This window comes from Tachypleus tridentatus, chromosome 6, assembly GCF_004210375.1.
Source record: "Tachypleus tridentatus isolate NWPU-2018 chromosome 6, ASM421037v1, whole genome shotgun sequence".
In the NCBI taxonomy this organism is placed as follows: domain Eukaryota; kingdom Metazoa; phylum Arthropoda; class Merostomata; order Xiphosura; family Limulidae; genus Tachypleus; species Tachypleus tridentatus.
The window spans coordinates 25,660,988-25,682,575 of NC_134830.1; the positions used below are offsets into that span (position 1 = coordinate 25,660,988).

General features: G+C 32.2%; 1 protein-coding gene across 1 annotated transcript; it reads right to left on the bottom strand.

Annotated features, from left to right (window-relative positions):
- Positions 1 to 1,872: 1,872 nt before the first annotated feature.
- LOC143251568 (uncharacterized) lies at positions 1,873 to 7,001 on the bottom strand. Its single transcript, XM_076502841.1, has 5 exons — positions 6,810 to 7,001; positions 6,034 to 6,309; positions 4,548 to 4,616; positions 3,195 to 3,284; positions 1,873 to 1,987 (listed from the first exon to the last, which is right to left on the bottom strand). The coding sequence occupies exons 1-5, from the start codon at positions 6,999 to 7,001 to the stop codon at positions 1,931 to 1,933; spliced, it is 684 nt and encodes a 227-aa protein (XP_076358956.1). The 3' UTR covers positions 1,873 to 1,930.
- Positions 7,002 to 21,588: the final 14,587 nt, after the last annotated feature.

Here is a 21,588-nt window from a genome sequence, read left to right on the forward strand (position 1 = left end):
AAGGTTATACGCCATCTGCTGAGTTATGCAATTTGCTATGCGTGTCGAAAAATTGTATAAAATTATAAAATGAAAAAATAGAATAAAAGTTTAAAATGCCCAAAGGATTTTGTATTAATTGAGGGTCAACATTTAAAGGCTCTATATATTTGAATACGTTTAAATTATTGTTTTAGTCGTATTAAAATAGGAAAAAGTTTTGTTTTATGGATACGTTTTAACTAGTTTTACTTTAGGACATTGATAAAAGATTAATTGTATTTTTCTGTATTGAACGTTTATTTATAACACCACAATAAAATATATCATTAGTAATGTTTTTATATGTTTCAATTCGTTTTCGAAATGCTCTGTCTATATAAGTATGCTAAGCTGCTAATTTTTGAGAAAATTGGTTACATGATATTTAATATCATGTCTAAATATAGTTTCAGTGGGTGAGTATCGTCTCACTGGTATTCATTTTAATAAGTACTTCTGAGAAATATTAAACAATTATCTTTTTTCAAACTGAAATATAAACTAGGCAGATTTAAAACGATCATCATTGTTTAGGTCGTGTCATCAACAAACCTAATCCAACAGTCAAGTGTTAGAAACCTCATCATAAAGATATTTATGAAACAAAACACAATATACTTGTCAGCACTAGAGATAAAAAAGACATTTTAGAAAAAGTTATAAACAAAATTAGATAAAAATGTAACAAAAATATAACGGTATTAGTTATATTGGTATATCGGCATCCAAAGGATGCAGACTCCCGGTAAATATCTGTCTCAGAGAGAGGGTAAGGAATGAGGGGTGATGACATTGGAGATAAAACGTCATATTTCCAAAATGTACCACCAGACGACGCGTTTTGTAAGGACATGTTGCTAGGTCGCCACGATAAGTTATGTACGAGGATTTTCTACGCTAGCCGTTCTTTATTTAACAGTGTAAGAAAAGAGAGAAGGTAACTAGTCATCATCAACTGCGACTCATCACCGACTCTGAGACTAGCTACTCTTTTACCAACGATTATTGGGATTGACCGTCACTTTATAATGCCTCCACGGTTGAAAGGGCGAGCATATTTGGTGCTTTTAACTACGCTTTACATTTCCTATTTAACAGTTTGTTTCACAGAAGTTTAGCTTGACGTACGTCTGATTATTAAGTACGATAGACATGTATTTAATGTCTAAATACATTATGAGAGACTATATCTTGATTTTACTTAAATAATTATCAAACTATGATATCAGATGATACCCAAAAGATTTTTAGATTTAAAGTAATGAAAGAGCTGTTATCGTGTTAAAGAAATGTGTTTAGTACAATTAGTAACGAAAATAACGAAAACCTCGAAACAGGTAAGATATAACTACAGTACACTTTATTGTTATTCAGATCTTCGTGTAAAAACAAATACAGATCACATAAGTCAGCAATAATCTAAGTACAGGACAGTCAAGATATACTATTTTTAGATCTCAACAATATTATGAGAAGAAATTTTAGACTTCAGTGAATTAAAATATGCCATAAAATAATATCAAAACGATAAGTCAAATTCTTTCTTTATAGTATGCAAACATAAACACCAATATAAATAAATACAATATTGAGAAACTGCAGTAAGATTTGTAACAGTATAAACATTATGCATTGCTGAAATGTATAATATTGTTTAAACGTATAGGAGAAGAAGGAACATTTTCGTATAAAAAAATGTCTTTTCTCTTTGTGACTTAATTACAAGTAACTCTAAGTATGAGTGAGTGCAAATTGTTGCTCTTAATATAATGAATACTGTAATATTATATTTTAAATGTATAATAAATTTCTCAAAGAACAATTATAATAATTGTTTTGAATAATTATGAATTTTCAAAATTTTAAGAATCGTTCTTGAAGTGAGTTGTTCATTTTTATAATTAATGATTTATATTCCTCCAGTCTGGATCATGATAACAGTGTAGGTTATAATAGCCCCAATGATCTGTAAAAAAAATAAAAATAAAAACATATAATACTCTAAAGTCTAAACAAGGAAAAATAAAACAAAAAAGTTATCCGATATTAAGAGACAGTTTGAAGCGAAACGTGAAATATGTTTTGTTATTAATGTTAATAACATAGTTTACAGCGAAACGACATCAACTAGAAAATGATAACAATTTTAAATTAGCTTCTGTTCTTAAATAAAACTGTGAAAACTCGAATAGTTTTTTCTTAAAATAGAAGATAATTTATTTCAATGTCGACGGGCTTGAATTTCCAAACTTACTATCTATTCATTCATCCATCTATTATTTAGTTTGTCAACTAAGTATATTGTAATCCTTTAAGGGGTTGATCTACATTGATTACTGACTTTGCTAACTACCTACGTTTTATTATGAAAGTGTAAACATATTTATAAAAGGAGGTTTTAGAAAACAAATAACGATAGTTAACCTGCAGCTGACCTAAGACAGGTCGAACCGTTGTTCTGTGGTTTATTTTAATTAAAGGTTTAATACCCATACCAACCATCTTTAGAATATGTGCGTTTTTTTATAACAAAGCCACATTGGGCTTTCTGCTGAGTCTACCGACGGGAATCAAACCACTGATTTTAGCGTTGTAAATCCGAAGACTTACCGCTGTACCAGGTGGGGACTTTTAGAATATAATGATTGGTTTGGATAACGTAACATAGAAAGTTACGTTTATATTAGAAAAGAAAAACGTTTATTGGTACATTTGAAAGATAAGTTATTTATAGTTACTGTTTCTGGTTGAAACAGCGAGTAAAGAAAATTGTCATTGCAGCAAAAGAACGTCGTTTTCATACAGTATTACAATGTATCTAAGAAGAACGTTACACGCTTGAAACTTTATTAAACATGATATGTTGTAAGAGTCTAAAAATATGTGGCTCATAAGAACTACTTTAAACTTTCTCTCAGGTATTGAAACATGATAAACTTATTTTATAAATATATATATTTCATAAGTTGTAAAACGTACTGGTGAGAATTAGACACTTTGACAATAAAGTTGAAAAAGACTTTTATTATCAAGATAATAACAATAAAACTTTTATTTATTATTATTATGATTTAAAAGTGAACTTTATTTTGAACTTTACTGTTACAATTTTTTATATATTTTTAGCTTTGCCTTATGCTTTATAGAACGACAATTCGTTCAAGCGTACGTACAGTTGTCATCAAAGAACGGTTTATTGCAAAGAAACCTGATGCAGTAAAGCATATTCCATTTTCTGAGGTTATCGTAGTGGAGAGTATTACCTGTGGATATGGAAATAATATATTTTAAATTCAAAGTTCAGCAAAAACTTAAGTTGCAAAGATCAACCAATAAGCCTTATGTAATTGGCGACCAATACAATTATTGAAATTTACGCTTTAAGAGTTAAATATTTGCTTCCAAAAAAAACCTAATAAATTATTCGATCACAACTTTATTTTAGCTCAAAAATGTTGACTTTTGGTTTGTGCATATCACCTAGTCGTTGATGAAACTTTTTAGAATGGGCGGCAACTCTCTGTTGTGAAGACATATGTGTAGAGGACGACGTTTCGAAAGTTGTCGTCCATTCTACAAAGTTTCATTATGAATACTCTGCCTGAACAATATATCAAAGAATACACTTAGTGGTTGCTATTCCTCGTGCATTCCAACGTTAAATTCTTCAGTTTCAAGGTTATCGAAAAATATTTTGAACGTTGAATAATAGTATTTTAGAAAGAAAGTAAATATCTTCTGATTGAAATATGTATTTTACAGTGGTGTGTGCTGGCCGGGAGATTTGTTTTATCACAACTATACGTAAAACATAACTAAAACATAAATAACATCTTGTGTCACTGCTTTTCCTAAACTGCAGTAATTATATAGTTGTGCTAGTACTGGTCATACATGTTTCAAATATTTTTATAACGACTAAAGCACTATTTTTTAAAAACTCTCCGCGGGCTGGTTTACGTCCGGGAAAGATGGTGACGCGGAAAATATGCCACTGGTATTTTAACAGTCTAGTTCCTATTAACGTCTTTTACATTAAGATGTTTTTATTGTTCATTTTATTTCTCATTTTATGACCAATAAATGTCTTCGCATTTTCTATACTAGACCTACACAAGTATTTCTAGGTATTAAAAATAATTCAGTTTTCAGATTCATTCCGTATTACTGTCTAATATTATCATACGTTACAATATGAAGTGTGTTTAAATAGAATATACTATTAATAGTGCGTGTTTCTTCATAATTAAAGCAATACGTGAACATTTTATACGTGTAATCTAAAGTGCAGAAAAGCAGATGACATTGGAATATCAAAGAAAAGTCAAAATTTCTCCCATGAAACTGAATAGTAATGATGGAGGAATATAAATATCATGTAATATATTTTGATTTTAGAAATGTAATACTAAGATTTTACGAAAACTTTTGCCCTATCATAATTATCATAATGTTTTGTCTTCTCTTATGTTAAGGTGTTCTAGCTTATCCTGATATTATGTTAGAAACTTATCAATTTTACTTACTTGCTGCAAAGATTCCAAAGGAATCTGCTCTGTCTTAAATGTTTGAACTATCTTGAAGAACTGGCTGCCCTGATTAAAATACAGAAATAAAACATGTTTTTAATCAAAAACAAGACAGTAACTATAATTCAACATTTATTGTATACACACATGGAAACGATCACACACAAAGATCACAGCACAAAAGCATAACACATTAAGGTGATAACACAATTCGTGTTAAAAGAGGGCTGTTTGTTTGTTTTAGAATTCCGCTAAAAGCTACTCGAGGGCTATTTGCTCTAGCCGTCCCTAATGTAGCAGTGTAAGACTAGAAGGAAGGCAGCTATTCATCACCACCCACCGCCAACTCTTGGGCTACTCTTTTTACCAACGAATAATGGGATTGACCGTCAAATTATAACGATCCCACGGCTGAAAGGGCAATCATGTTTGGTGCGATTGCGATTCGAACCCGCGACCCTCAGATTACGAGTTGAACGCCTTAACACACCTGGCATTGTTATATTATATTTCGTATAATACCTTTTTAATACCATACAAATTGTTGGTAAAGGTAGTCTCCTATATCTTTTTCTTTCATTTTTTATGACATAAACAAACGAAATAAAACTAATAATAAAATTCATTTCTTTTACTTTATAGGGTAACAACGTTGCGAAGTTGTTGTTAAATCTAGCGATCGAAAGCTATGAGGTTGAATAGCTCTAACTACAGAACCAATACTCTTTAGCCATAGTGTATTACATATTATTAAATGATACAAGAACATCCCTAGATGAAAAAAAATACCCTTACAACAGTTCTCATATTTATTGATACTATCTTATCAAAACAGCAAAAATGTCATTCTACTTTAAGAGATATTAACCAAAGGATTTGGTCAATAGAGGACAGGTTTTGTGTTAATAAAAAGTGATGTTAATTAGCGTCAACTTACTCGTTGTTATATACCGCCCTGAGCGGTTACGATGGATTCAAGATGAGATTTCAGACAGGCCAATTGCATTGTTTGACCTTTTCATCTAAATAGTGAACAATGGCTGTGATGTTGGATGTATCGAGAAGTAATTAATTTTGGATGATAAGAGAAATGTTCCACGTTAACATTTGGTATTTTTGTTCATTTATGCCGAACTGTGTGGTACACTAGTATTCAATAACAATTTATAGTTAAGGCTTGAAATCTCCTTTCTTAGTGGCATCTCGACTCCAACTAATAGGATAGTGGCAATTATTGGCATAGAAGTTTATGAAGCACTTTAATAATAATATTTTTAGAGAAATAAATATTTTGACTATAATATAAAGATCTCGACCAACCGAACAAAACGTTGTTCGCTCTTCTATGTAAAATATTTTCTCAACCCAAACGAGTCGTTTTGCATATTTATTTCAAAACGTTTAAAATTAACATTAAACTTTAATGTAAAACCTCACAACTACAATGATTTTATCATTTAACGTATTTCTTAGTGATGCTTACCTTATTTTGCATGTTTTCTGAAAACGTGCAAGAGATGAACATTCCAGTGAAAAGAACTATGAAAGAGGTAACCAGTTCAATCACCATTCCATTATTTGAGGAGTATGCCATCAGTGTTCCACAAATACAACAAAACAAAATTCCATTGAAAAACATAATAAGTATGCCAGGAGAAAAACACTTATCTGTATCTTTAACAAGCTCACATAACCTAACATGAAGTATTCTCAAGTTTTCAAATTCCGCTACATCTACAGTGTTTGTTATGTCTCGAGTCTTTCGTTCAGAAAATCAAATAAACTGCTGAAAACAAACGAAAAATAAGAAACGTAAGTGACATAGTATTGTCCCCAGCCTATAAGAAAATAAGTAAGGATAAAACTTGTGATAAACAAAGATATACTCCGGTAATCGAAACTAAGCATAGAGTTTAAATACAGGTTGAATAAAACCACAAACAATACGTAAGAAGGGACTATAACGAACAAAAACAACATTATTATGTTCGAAAAATATTTAGTTTTAATTTTTTGCTTTCTGAGGAAGCAAATTTCGTTTTCCATGACAATTAGCTTTTTCACAATTGAAATGCAGTGTGGTCCTTTATACCATGAAACCATAGTAGAAACCATACAATTCGATAGAAAGACTGTGAAGTTTACATAGTTGAGTATACGTGAGAATTCATTAAATTTAGAAGAGGGGGCTTGAGATAAAGGGAGCATATAAATACCACAAGACAACACAAGTATCCATAGAAACACTGGGTAGATTACCATGAAATTACATCTTTTTGTACGGACATCTTCTGGTCCGCTCTGTGTTAACTCTGCTGAAGAGTACCATCCCAAGATACGGAAAAACCAGCTAATCCTTCGAAAACTTTGGTAAACCAGACTAAAGCATTCCCGTTTGGTTTTGTTGTTTTCACTAAGGAAAATTGTTGGTAAATGAGAAGAGTCCGCCATGTTATACTTCGAATAGGAGTGATATAGTGTGCTTAGGATTCAACGGAATACCATGCGTCAGTCCTTTTCTGTCATCACGTATGACAGCGCAGACTTTGCTTTGCTATAGCCAATCATAAAACATGTCTAGCCGAGTAAATCAATAGCATTTATTTTAAGGTAATAGACATCACATTGTCATCGTTCTATACTTGTCCTAATTATTTAGTAACTAACCGTATATATAAGTTAATAAGTTCTTTGTTGTGAAGTAACAACATCAGTAAGGTTTAACATTCTCGATACATTAACCGTATGTTAACTGAGGTATTTGTTTGTTTTGAATTTCGCGCAAAGCTACATGAGGGCTATCTGCGACAGTCGTCCATAATTGAACAATGTAAGACTAAAGGAAAGGCAGCTAGTCACACCGCCCACCACCAAATCTTGCGCTACTCTTTTACCAAAGATTAGTAGGATTGATTGCCACATTATATCTGTGGCATATAATGATATGCCATGAAAGAATTCCATAATGCATAAAAACGTCACCCTTATGCTGAAAGGGTGAGCATGTTTGGTGCGAAGCGGATTCGAACCCTTGACCCTCAGATTACGCGTCGAACGCCGTAACCCACCTGGCCTAAAGTTCTTTTCACAGAATTATTTGGAAATATGTTTAAAATGCTTCATATTACACTAGAATGTTTAGTTAACATTAGCTACTTTTTATTACATAAGGAAAACTATTTAAAATATTTTGGATTGGTGATTCTTATAGTACTTAGGAGGTGATCTATTTGTGAATATAATATTTCTTGAAATATTTATTGAGGTCGAATGTGGAGTAATTAGTAAAAACCTTACATTATACGTGAAATATTACAGGTGCCATATTGTACAGGTGATGGAAGCTGATATTTATTGTCTGGTTATTTGAAATTACAATGATTACTTGTTTATAACACATAATGCTGCAGAATATTAAGCTTTAATGTTACCATTTAAGTAATGGAAAGAACGAAAATATAAATCGAATTTTCTATATTTGAATACGGTAGAACATTTACTGTGTTTTTTGTAATGTAGAAAGTGACCAGGGATATTTGTTCATTTTGTGTAAAAAGTTATATTATTGGTAAACTTAATAGTTGTATGCCATTTGATATAAAAATAAGAGTGTTAGATTTTAACTTAAAAAGTTTATAACGTGTCTGCATTACTTTCTGTTTACTGTTAAGTCCTAATTATTAATATTTTAATCCTAATAGATAGGTAACGTTATCGACCTCATGGAAGCTACTGTACAAAAATTACATATCATCTTAGTAAAATAACATATTTCAAACTATATGACAATAATAATTCAATAATACAAGGACGACCAGCAGGAACTATGAAGTCATTAAAATGAGAGTATGGTTCTCTTCCCTATGGTGATTATTGTCATTCCAATGTACAATTATACCGACCATAAATGTTAAAGGAATAAAGTACACATTCACATTTTTTATCAATATATATATATATAAATTTATATTCATATCTGGGTTTAAGCTAAAGTGTTCCTAACGAAAATTACACATGTAGACATATTGGTGGCATTTGATCTATTGGGCAATTAAATGAACAAGTAAAGAACTACTTCCATGCATTTCTAAGAGATAGATAAACATAAAAGGTTTTCGCACCAGCTTTTAAGAGTATTACACATTTAATGTACGTCAAACCCATATGACAAGATGACTTGTGACAAGTCACTTACACTTGTTATAAAGTGTTTACAAAGTGTTAAATCTGTTATTAGCAGGTTTTATGATTGTACTCAGACTTTGAACCTTCATTCGTGGTTTGCATCATTTTGCCGCATATACGTGTTTGAAACTTTGGTAGCTGTGTGTGTGTACAGTTAAAGAGTTATAGTCAAATTTTACTATTCAATGAGACAGTAACAGCATAACATGCAACTACAATATAGTTTAATTGTATTCACATCTTCAGAGCAAAACACAAAAATAAATCACAAAATGCATAATTTAGGAGGAATTTTAATAGAAGACAGTCCATATCTACCATTCATTTCAACTCAATATTATACCCAGTGGAAAAGTTTAGACATCGTTGGACTTTAAAACGTAGCAAAAATGGATTTAAAATGAATTAGTCCCAGTGCAATACATATATTTATTTATTTATAATATGCACATACAAATATATATATATAAGCGATATATAAACAATTGCAGTCTCTTTTGTAACGTTATGAAATGCGGGAAAATTTATACGTGCTTCAAAGTTTTAATCTGGGCTAGATATGCAGGACAAAAAAGGAATTATTCATGAAGACTGTTCTTTCTCTTTGTGACGGCCTGGCATGGACAGGTATTTAAGGCACTCGACTCGTAATCCGAGGGTCACGGGTTGCCATCCCTGTCACACTAAACATGCTTACCCTTCCAGGGGCGTTATAGTGTGGCAGTCAATTTCACTCTTCGTTGCTAAAAGAGTAGCCTAAGAGTTGTCGGTGTGCAGTGATGACTAGCTGCCTTAAGTCTAGTCTTACATTGCTAAATTAGGGACGGCTAGCGCAGATAGCCCTCGTGCAGCTTTACGCGAAATTCAAACTAAACCAGTTTCATAGATAGAAGTTCCCAACAATTTTTTACTTAATTACTGCAGACATTTCAAATGAATCTGCTTTGTCTGAAAAATTTGAACAATTGTGAAGAACTGGTTGCCCAAATTAGTATACAGAAAAATAAAACACGATTTTTTGTCATAATCAGGCAAGAGCTATAATTCAACATTTATTGGAGACACCTACAGAGAATAACAGAACACTTAAAGGTCAGTCAGAGCAAAACAGTTTAAAAAATTAAAGCTGATAACCTTATTTTATATGATCTTTAACCAATGTCGTATAATACGTTTTCAATGCCATACAAAATGGTGGTGGAAGCTGTCTTCCACATTTTATATATTTTAACATAAACATAAGAAACCAAACTAATAGTTAAATTCACTTTTTTGCACATGATAGGTGCAACGACGTTGCCGGGTTTAAAATTAAGCCAAGCGATCGAAAGCTTTACGTAAAGTAATATTTCCGAAACTAAACAATATGATATGGCAATAGTACGGTAGAAAATATTAGATTCAGTATATCTAATGTAGATAATGACTCTTTTATCCTAACCTCTTACAGAAGTGGTAAATAACGGGTGTAATGAGGAATCCATGAAGATTTTGGTGTTCGGAAGAATATTCAACATTAAAAAACGAATCTCTATTTTTTTGTTTGGGTTAAAATGTACGGTACACTAACAATTTGTTTTAAGGCCCAAAGTACCTATCTTCAGGAATCCACTGACCACCTGATAAGACTTTGGTAGCCATTGACGATGACCTTTATCATGCTGTTGACACGAAAATGTAGTTGAGGTTTACAGTGCTTGCTGAAATAAACTGTTCTAGTGTTTAAAGTGCGTTCGTGTTACTTGTGAGGTTTTGTCTACACTCATATATTTAATGATATAAATATTCATACACTTACTTTAATAATATTTTTTCAGACAGGTAAATATTTTCACTCTAGTATAAAGGTATTTTTCAATTTGAAGAAACATTTAAAATTAACATTATAGTATTTTATCAGTTTAATATTAAAACGTCATAACTATGGTTATATTCTCGTTTAACGTATATCTTACTAATCTCACCTTATTTTCCATATTTTCTGAAAACAGGCAAGCGATGAACATTCCAGTGAAAAGAACTATGAAAGAGGTAACCAGATGAATCATCATTCCATATTTTTGGGAGTATGCCATCAATGTTCCAGAAACACAACAAAACAAAATTCTGTTGAAAAACATAATAAGTATGCCAGGAGAAAGAAATTCATCTGTATCTTTCACAAGCTCACATAACCTAACATGAAGTATTCTCAAATTTTCAAATTCCGAAGAAACTGATCTATCTCTAGTGTTTATTATTTCTCGGACGCGTGTATTCAATGAATCAAATAAATTGCTAAGAAAAAAAGCAAAATAAATAATATAGATGTTGTACAACTGCTCCCATCCTATCAAAAGTAAGTGAAAGACAAAAAAATGCAAAGATAATAGGTATATTTCTGAGATGGAAACTAAACAAAGGGTTAAGGTAAAAACGGATTGTTACCGAAAGCAATACGAAAGAAAGACATATTACAGTATATAACCACATTACAATGTTTGAAAGATACTGTATTTTTGATTTTTGCTTTGGAATAAAATTAATTTCTTTTTCCAGGACAATCAATCTTTTCAAAATTAAACTGCAATGAGTTCCTTTATACCATGAAACTATAGTAGAAAAGGTGGAACTCAACAGGAGGGATGTGAAAGTTACAAAATTCAGTAATCGTATGTATTTTGTAAACTCAAAAGAGGATATTTGGAATAAATATATTGTATAAACACCGTAAGATAGCCCAAATATCCATAGGAACATCGAGTAGATTGTCAGAAAACTGCATCTTTTCGAACGTAAGTCTTCTCGACCACTCCGTGTTAAGTCTAGTAAGAAGCACCCTCCCATGAAACCAAAGTAATAGTTAATTTTACGAAACGTTTGGTAGACCAGACTGGAGCATTCCTGTTTGGTTTTGTTGTTTTCATCAGGAAAATTGTTTTGAACGAGAATTACCCATCATCGTATGCTTCTTCGTCTCAGAATGATATAATGCATTCACGCCAGTAGCTCGCCTAGACCCATCTAATCAATCTCGTAAGACAGCGTATTATTTGCTTCACTATAGCCAATCACTGAACAAATCTATTCGAGTTGACCAGTAACGTACTTCTTTAGAGAAACGAACATTTCACACTTCTGAGTGCACTTTCTACTTTCTATGTTTGTTCTGATTATTTCGTATCTAACAGTTTAAATATAGGTTAATGAGATCTTTGTTGCAAAGTGACAACATCAGTAAGTTTTAATATTCTCGATATTTACACTGAATTTAACAGAGGTGAAATATATGTTACATAATGTCCGACTGCTTGTTTTTCATGATTTGCCCAAAAATAAAGAATAAATTTTTGACATTTCAATGTCATTAAATTAATTTATTCTTTGTGGATAACTAATTAATAAACGTGATAAATTATCTCGTAATTTGAAGAGATTTATAAAACATATAAAACTCTATGTAGTAAAGCAACTCATTCCCCCCACCCAGTGGCACCATGGTATGTTTGCGGACTTAAAACACTAGAAACCGTGTTTCGATACTCGTGGTGGGCGTAACACAGACAGCCAGTCGTGTAACTTTGTGTGTAATTGCAAACAAACAAATCTAATTGTTTTCTGCCGAAGAAATTTATGTGGGTAGTTATAAGTTTTGGCAATGTTGGGTGAAATTAAATCTGTAAATGTAAACGTAAATTTTTGACTGTCATTTAGGTGTGCACTATTTTGAATATATTTCAGGGAAGGCAATATTTCAAAGCAGTTACAACAGTAAAGCTTACAGAAATCATAGATTTTGTGCTAGTCTGTGGAGAAGAAGGCCTGGCCTGGCCTGGCCAGGTGGGTTAAGACGTTCGACTTGTAATCCGAGAGTCGTGGGTTCGAATCCCCGTCGCACCACACATGCTCGCCCTTTCAGCCGTGGGGGCGTTATAATGTGACGGTCAATCCCAGTATTCGTTGGTGAAAGAGTGGCTCAAGAGTTGGTAGTGGGTGGTGATGACGAACAGCCTTCCCTCTGGTCATACAATGCTAAATTAGTGACGGCTAGCGCAAATAGCCCTCGAGTAGCTTTGCGCAAAATTCCAAAACAAACAAACAAATTATGGAGAGATTAAGGTCAGACAAATACATCTTTCTTTTACTACCCACACCTAAGGAAAATCGAAATGTTACTTTCACATGGTTTTGTACAGCCCTAATGTTAAAAGTGCTAAAGGTTATACGCCATCTGCTGAGTTATGCAATTTGCTATGCGTGTCGAAAAATTGTATAAAATTATAAAATGAAAAAATAGAATAAAAGTTTAAAATGCCCAAAGGATTTTGTATTAATTGAGGGTCAACATTTAAAGGCTCTATATATTTGAATACGTTTAAATTATTGTTTTAGTCGTATTAAAATAGGAAAAAAGTTATGTTTTATGGATACGTTTTTAACTAGTTTTACTTTAGGACATTGATAAAAGATTAATTGTATTTTTCTGTATTGAACGTTTATTTATAACACCACAATAAAATATATCATTAGTAATGTTTTTTATATGTTTCAATTCGTTTTCGAAATGCTCTGTCTATATAAGTATGCTAAATTGCTAATTTTTGAGAAAATTGGTTACATGATATTTAATATAGAGGCATGGAGTCTAAGTATAGTTTCAGTGGGTGAGTATCGTCTCACTGGTATTCATTTTAATAAGTACTTCTGAGAAATATTAAACAATTATCTTTTTTCAAACTGAAATATAAACTAGGCAGATTTAAAACGATCATCATTGTTTAGATCGTGTCATCAACAAACCTAATCCAACAGTCAAGTGTTAGAAACCTCATCATAAAGATATTTATGAAACAAAACACAATATACTTGTCAGCACTAGAGATAAAAAAGACATTTTAGAAAAAGTTATAAACAAAATTAGATAAAAATGTAACAAAAATATAACGGTATTAGTTATATTGGTATATCGGCATCAAAGGATGCAGACTCCCAGTAAATATCTGTCTCAGAGAGAGGTAAGGAATGAGGGGTGATGACATTGGAGATAAAACGTCATATTTCCAAAATGTACCACCAGACGACGCGTTTTGTAAGGACATGTTGCTAGGTCGCCACGATAAGTTATGTACGAGGATTTTCTACGCTAGCCGTTCTTTATTTAACAGTGTAAGACAAGAGAGAAGGTAACTAGTCATCATCAACTGCGACTCATCACCGACTCTGAGACTAGCTACACTTTTACCGACGAATAGTGAGAATGACCGTAACTTATAAAACGACTCCCTGATTACGAATCGAGCGCTGACCACCTAGCAAAGTCGGGCCACAACAAAGTATAAAACATGTTGTTAGACAGCTATAACAGGCGGCCATGAAACAACGACTCATATGATACCTGTCTCACTATTAATATAATTAATCATTATTTCAATAGTTAATTAAATCATTTATAATTAAGTTGCCCTAATAATGATGCTTAACATCTATTACTTAGTAATAAATTCAATCATAGTTAAATTAAGTCCTTTAAAAGGACTTTTAACACTATTTAACTAGTTGATTAAATCATTTATAATTAATAATTATTTTAAAAGCTTGCTATCATTAAATTATTTACATTTTTTTGCCACTGAATTAGTCCTAAAAGGACAGTATCTTAATTAAAACGTATTATTTAAATGTAAATCAAGTGTTTATGATTTTCAGTAGTAATTTAATTTTCAGTCGTAAAAAGACTATATTTTCCTCAGTCAAGTCTTTATAGATTTTCAATAACATATCTCCCGCTGGGTCCCCTCGGTGGACTCAGCAGATAGCCCGATGTCAATGTGAAAAACGTCAATTAATTAATATTATTTTAATAACTGCCTATTTTAGTAAAACAGAACGTATTGTTTCACATTCCTCGAAACAGCGAAAATATTGTTAGGTCGTTGCTACAGACAGCCATGTTATATAACTTTTAAATCACCCTATAAAAAGAGCAATACCATTCAGTAATTAAAACATATACTTTAATTAATTTGACTTTATACAACAATTAACACCATCACTAAAACGTTTATTATGTAATAACACCTTTAATAACTCGACTTTATAACTTGACATAATAGTTAATACGTGATACTTTATCTGATGTTTAACAAAGGTGGATTTTCATATGTGCATATATTTAATTACTATAATTTTAGTAACTGTCTGTTAGATTTTAACACATAAAGTAACAGTACTTCCACATGTGATCATTGTCCATGATACTAGCATTGTTATGTATATTTTAAGATCTGTACTAAAATAATAAATGAACGACTATTCTTCGGCGCAGCATTACCTGAGGGTCGTGGATTCTAATCCCTGTCACACCAAACATGTTCGCCTTTTAAGCCGTGGAAGCGTCATAAAGTTAAGGGCTATCCCACTATTCGTTAGTAAACAGAGTAGCTCAAGAGTTGGCGGTGAGTGGTGATGACTAGCTGCCTTCCTTCTAGTCATACACTGCTAAATTTGGATGGCTAGCGCAGAATAGCCATTTGTTATAACAAGCAATACAAATCTTATCATCATCAACTGCGACTCATCACCGACTCTGAGACTAGCTACACTTTTACCGATGAATAGTGAGAATGACCGTAACTTATAAAACGACTCCCTGATTACGAATCGAGCGCCCTGACCACCTAGCCAAGTCGGGCCACAACAAAGTATAAAACATGTTGTCAGACAGCTATAACAGGCGGCCATGAAACAACGACTCATATGATACCTGTCTCACTATTAATATAATTAATCATTATTTCAATAGTTAATTAAATCATTTATAATTAATTTGCCCTAATAATGATGCTTAACATCTATTACTTAGTAATAAATTCAATCATAGTTAAATTAAGTCCTTTAAAAGGACTTTTAACACTATTTAACTAGTTGATTAAATCATTTATAATTAATAATTATTTTAAAAACTTGCTATCATTAAATTATTCACATTTCTTTGCCATTCAAATAGTCCTAAAAGGACAGTATCTTAATTAAAACGTATTATTTGAATGTAAATCAAGTGTTTATGATTTTCAGTAGTAATTTAATTTTCAGTCGTAAAAAGACTATATTTTCCTCAGTCAAGTCTTTATAGATTTTCAATAACATATCTCCCGATGGGTCCCCACGGTGGACTCAGCAGATAGCCCGATGTGGTTCTGCTATACGAAAACATTAACAAAAACAACACACACTCTCCCGCTGGGTCTCTTCGGTGGACTCAGCAGATAGCCCGATGTGGTTCTGCTATACGAAAACATAAACAAAAACAACACACACTCTCCTGTTGGGACCCCTCGTTGGACTCAGCAGATAGCCCGATGTGGTTCTGCTATACGAAAACATAAACAAAAACAACACACACTCTCCCGCTGGGACCCCTCGTTGGACTCAGCAGATAGCCCGATGTGGTTCTGCTATACGAAAACAAAAACAACACACACTCTCCCGCTGAGTCATCGGATTTACGACTCAAAAATCAGCGGTTCAGTTTCCCTCGATGGACACAACAGATAATAATTTAAAATTCTTGATCAGTAATTTATTAATTTTCTCAATACGACCTGATCTATACACCTATTGAAGACACATTTACGTGAAAACGTCAATTAATTAATATTATTTTAATAACTGCCTATTTTAGTAAAACAGAACGTATTGTTTCACATTCCTCGAAACAGCGAAAATATTGTTAGGTCGCTGCTACAGACAGCCATGTTATATAACTTTTAAATCACCCTATAAAAAGAGCAATACCATTCAGTAATTAAAACATATACTTTAATTAATTTGACTTTATACAACAATTAACACCATCACTAAAACGTTTATTATGTAATAACACCTTTAATAACTCGACTTTATAACTTGACATAATAGTTAATACGTGATACTTTATCTGATGTTTAACAAAGGTGGATTTTCATATGTGCATATATTTAATTACTATAATTTTAGTAACTGTCTGTTAGATTTTAACACATAAAGTAACAGTACTTCCACATGTGATCATTGTCCATGATACTAGCATTGTTATGTATATTTTAAGATCTGTACTAAAAAATAATAAATGAACGACTATTCTTCGGCGCAGCATTACCTGAGGGTCGTGGATTCTAATCCCTGTCACACCAAACATGTTCGCCTTTTGCCGTGGAAGCGTCATAAAGTTAAGGGCTATCCCACTATTCGTTAGTAAACGAGTAGCTCAAGAGTTGGCGGTGAGTGGTGATGACTAGCTGCCTTCCTTCTAGTCATACACTGCTAAATTTGGATGGCTAGCGCAGATAGCCATTTGTTATGGCAAAGCAATACAAATCTTATGTGAAACATGTAAATTCTTTTAATTTCTGTTGGACACTTACTGTTTCACTTACTTTGCACACATTATAAACAAAATCAAGAATAACACAAACACATTTTTGCATATGTTGAATTTCGAAGTTAATATATTTTGCTACAAGCTTAACAGATAATTTTGTACAGATTGAATGTAATAATCAATGGATAAGTAAGTTTAAATGAAACTCTAAATTAACTTGAAAGTAAACTGCAATTATCTCATAATGCCAAGAGAATTCGATGTATCAAATCCTGGCCTGTAACTACCATCCCCTCTTATATTGTTAATTGCAATGTTTTCCTTGATTCTGTTTTTCACTGAAATTGTCGGCTTTTCTCGGAACATCTCTGATGCGCTATTCTTGATTTATATCAAACAGATTATTAATTTCATAGTTAAAAAAATTTTGTATTCTTGTTATCGTGCAAAGGAGTACGAGAAATAATTAGAGGTTCAATTCCTCTCAGTGGACTTAGCAGATAGCCTGACGTGGCTTTGCTATATGAAAACTCACACACACATACACACGCAGTACGAGAAATATATCTTTAAATTTGTATCCATAGAAGGTGTTGGAAATAGAATCAAAGTACTTCATATTACACTAGAACATTTAGTTAACAATAACTATTTCTTACTATCTAAGGTAAAAACAATCTATAGTATTTTTAATTACTAGTAGTAATTTCCCTCTCACTATTGAGAGGATTTTTTAACAACAAATAATTGTTGTTAAAGTTATTTAACAATTTATTAAATTGTTACTACCCACACCTATTTTAAGGTGTCAAAAAGGTGTCAACACCTATGTTAAGGTGTTAAAATTGTCAATTTTAGACAACTGTAGACAAATTGGTGGTACTTGACCGATTGCATTGGACAATTTATATATATTTATATAAATATAAATTCGTTATATTTATACGTATCTTTATAATTGACCTTATAAAGGTCAATAAGAAAACACTATTACTTATATATAAGTAATATATAAGATTACATACGAGGTAATCTATTTCTCAGTATACTCTTTCTTGAGGTGTAGAATCAAACTGAATATTTAGTAATCATAAACACCTTATATATTACGTGAACTATTATGGAATATCACAGGCCCCTTATTGTATAGGTGATAGAAGTTGGTATAACCTCAAATGAAGTAACTTGAATCCCTTCGTAGAATGTTATATACTCTATACAATGCAAGTTAAATACTGGAATTGAGGGAGGACGTAAGGAAATGTTGTTTTCCTTGTTGGAAGAACGAAAACACTGAAACAAGGACTGTCTAGATCCTGACTGTAAGAACATGCATCTGTAAATAGATTTCCATATATAAAGGGAGAATGAGATTTTAACGTTAGAAGTTACACACATCTGTATCTTCATTACATTCCGTTTAGTGTTAAGTCCTCATTTTTATCAACACGCTACACGATAGCTTCTATTTTAATTCATATAAAAGTTGTTTTTTTTTTAAAGTTTATTAAGACAAGTAATGTTATCGATCTGATGAGAAGCGACCGTACGAAACTGCATGACAACTTAGTAAAGTGATAGTTTCTGCAGTAGATGACAACCATGTTTAAAAACATAAATATATAATACAAGGACGACGAATAGGCGCCATCAAGTTATTAAAATAGGGGTCATAATTACTTTGTCTAATAATAATTCTGGTCTTCTATGTATATAACACAAACCTCAATAAATGCTGCAGAAATAAACTACAAATTCATATTTTTCACTGATATATATATATAGCGTTATACTTTCTAAAGGTCAAAATAAAACTAATTATAGTTATGAGTGGAAACAAAGCTTCACGTGCTGAAGTAGAGCAAGATATTAGTATTTCTTCCACGTGTAGTGTTACACAACCTTAATGGCTATTCCTGTAATTTATCAACCACTTCATTCGTTGTTTAACGTGTGCATTTAAACTAAAGTGTTCCTAGTAGATAGTCAAGTGAGTAGACAAATTGGTGGTACTTGACCGATTGGATTGGACAATTAGTTGACAAGCAGAGAATGAATTCCATGCATTTTAACAGTTAGATAAACATAGAAAGCAAGGCATTCGCACCTGCTTTTAAGAATATTAAACCTATATACATCAAACTCAAATGAGAAGTAACTTTCACTTGTTATCAAGTGTTTACGATGCGGTAATTTTGTTATTAGCAGGATTTATAGTTATCGTACTCAGACTTTGAACGTCATAATTTGTTGTTCGCTGCATTTGACTGCATATACGTGTTTAAAACTTTGATAGCTTTGTGTACACGTATAGAGTCATGGTCAGAGTGCACAATTTGATGAGACAAAAGTTGGCAGTGATTATTGTTGACTGGCTTTCTTTTTCATATCCATTTATTTCAAAATGAGGGACAGATATGGGCACATAATCTTTTCTACACCTGTGTACAAAATTTCTGATAAATTCTTATTTTATTATTACGTAATTTGTCTCGAACAGGCAAATTACTATTGATCACTGCTAATTGTTGGTTGTTAATGACTTTCTGCAATGTCTTGGTGGTTTAGGCCCTCTACTCGTAAACTGAAAGTCACGAATTCGCAGCTCCGTTACCGAATATGCTATACATTTCAGCAATGTAGGCGTTACAGTTGACAATAATCCCACTGTTAATTGGTAAAAGAGTAGTCCAAGAGTTGGCGGTGGGTGGTGTTTAATTGCTTTCCTTTCACTCCATTACTGTTAAAGTAGGAACAATTAGCGCAAGTTGCTCCAGCGTATCTTTGTGCGAAATTCAAAACCAGGATGCATGTACTTACTAATTCTCTTAGCGCAGATAGCCCTCGAGTAGCTTTGCGCGAAATTCAAAACAAACATCTATTTTATCATGGAGGAGCATAATAGTTTTATTTTGTTTTTCTAAATATGTTAATAAATGTAATATTATCTATTTTTGGCTACTGCATCACAGCTCTGAGTTGTTTTTTTTAAGTACAAACTTTTAGCTCGTAGTTTCATATCATGACAGGTTTGATTTCTAATTACAGTTGCGGCTATTAAGGATTCTCTGTTCATTCTGAGATTTGATACATCCACCAAATGTTCATACCATTGTTCATTTATGTTTTCCACGATAATACTATTCCTGGATAATATGAATCACAGACGTTTGCGTATCATATAACTATCCTGTTTGATTTACGAGGGTGGGTATCAGGTACCCAACTTTGCAACGTTTACTATACTGATCTTTGCAATTACTGAGTTTTGTCGCTTTATAAATAACCAATTTTTACAATCTTCACTCGTTTGACTATCGGTGTAACTCACATTGACTATTTGACATCTGCATAGCTAATTTTCGTTCCTGTTACACTATTACTGAACGTAAATATCTATATTAGAATAATCTATAGCAATATCTATATTAGAATAAGTAAGGAAACTGAACATTTTATATAATTTGTACATTAATTTAGAATCCAACACTTTGAACTACATCAATATATCTAGAAGGTACACTGTGTTTTGTATAATTCCGTCTGCCCAAACTATCCACAAGATTTGTGGAACATTAACCAATTAAGCAAGGAGCACATGATCTAAATAAATTTAGCACAGGAGTCCACAAATGTATTGAATGACACTAATTATACAGCTACAATATTTTTTCATCTGAGTTGGTAATAAAAGATACGTCTAGACCTGAATGAAGAAGTCGAACTGATGTGGATAGTGAGTGGTTAATATACTCCAGAAAGTGTTGTATGAGAAGTGTCCTTACACCGCATGGTATGTAGATAATCAAGGAAAGGTGTATTAGGAGCCGACTTCATACAGACATAGACACTATAATAGTCTAACATCACATATCTTCTCATGTTCTGACCAGAAAATCCCCACATATTAAATGATAATTATATCATCAGGGCTTGGTTTCTAGTGACAATAAAGATAGCTGATCTGGAATACAATAGAATGAAATCCATAATAGTAGGTGCTCCAAACACAAAGTTATCTGTTGTGATGATCTTTAGAAGGAAAGATAACTGGTCGGTTTATTTCAGTTCAGAAATAAGTTAATGTACGCATACCCAAAAGGTTTACAGATTATTATCAGAATATAGACACTAGTTGATCCGTTCGACCATCTTCTTGAAGAGAGCTTCTCCAATGATAAGACTGTAAGTGAAGATAAATGACAACAATTTATCCTATAAATGCATCACAAGCCACATAAAAGAAAATAATTAGAAATAGTTGGTTTATGGACAACTTACAGACAGTAAATAACATATTTAATGAAAATTGTTAAATCGTTCTTAACTGTATTTTGTTTAACAAATTTAATGCTGTAATTTTTATAACGTTCATTAACAAGTAGTAATCTGATTAATTGTAAAGACATGGTTGTGTGACAATAAGGTTGTGGAATTTTTATTTTAATACTCTGTGTTAGGAATTTTCTAAGCTTCAATTGCATTATAACTTTGACATTCATTGTTTTCCAAAAG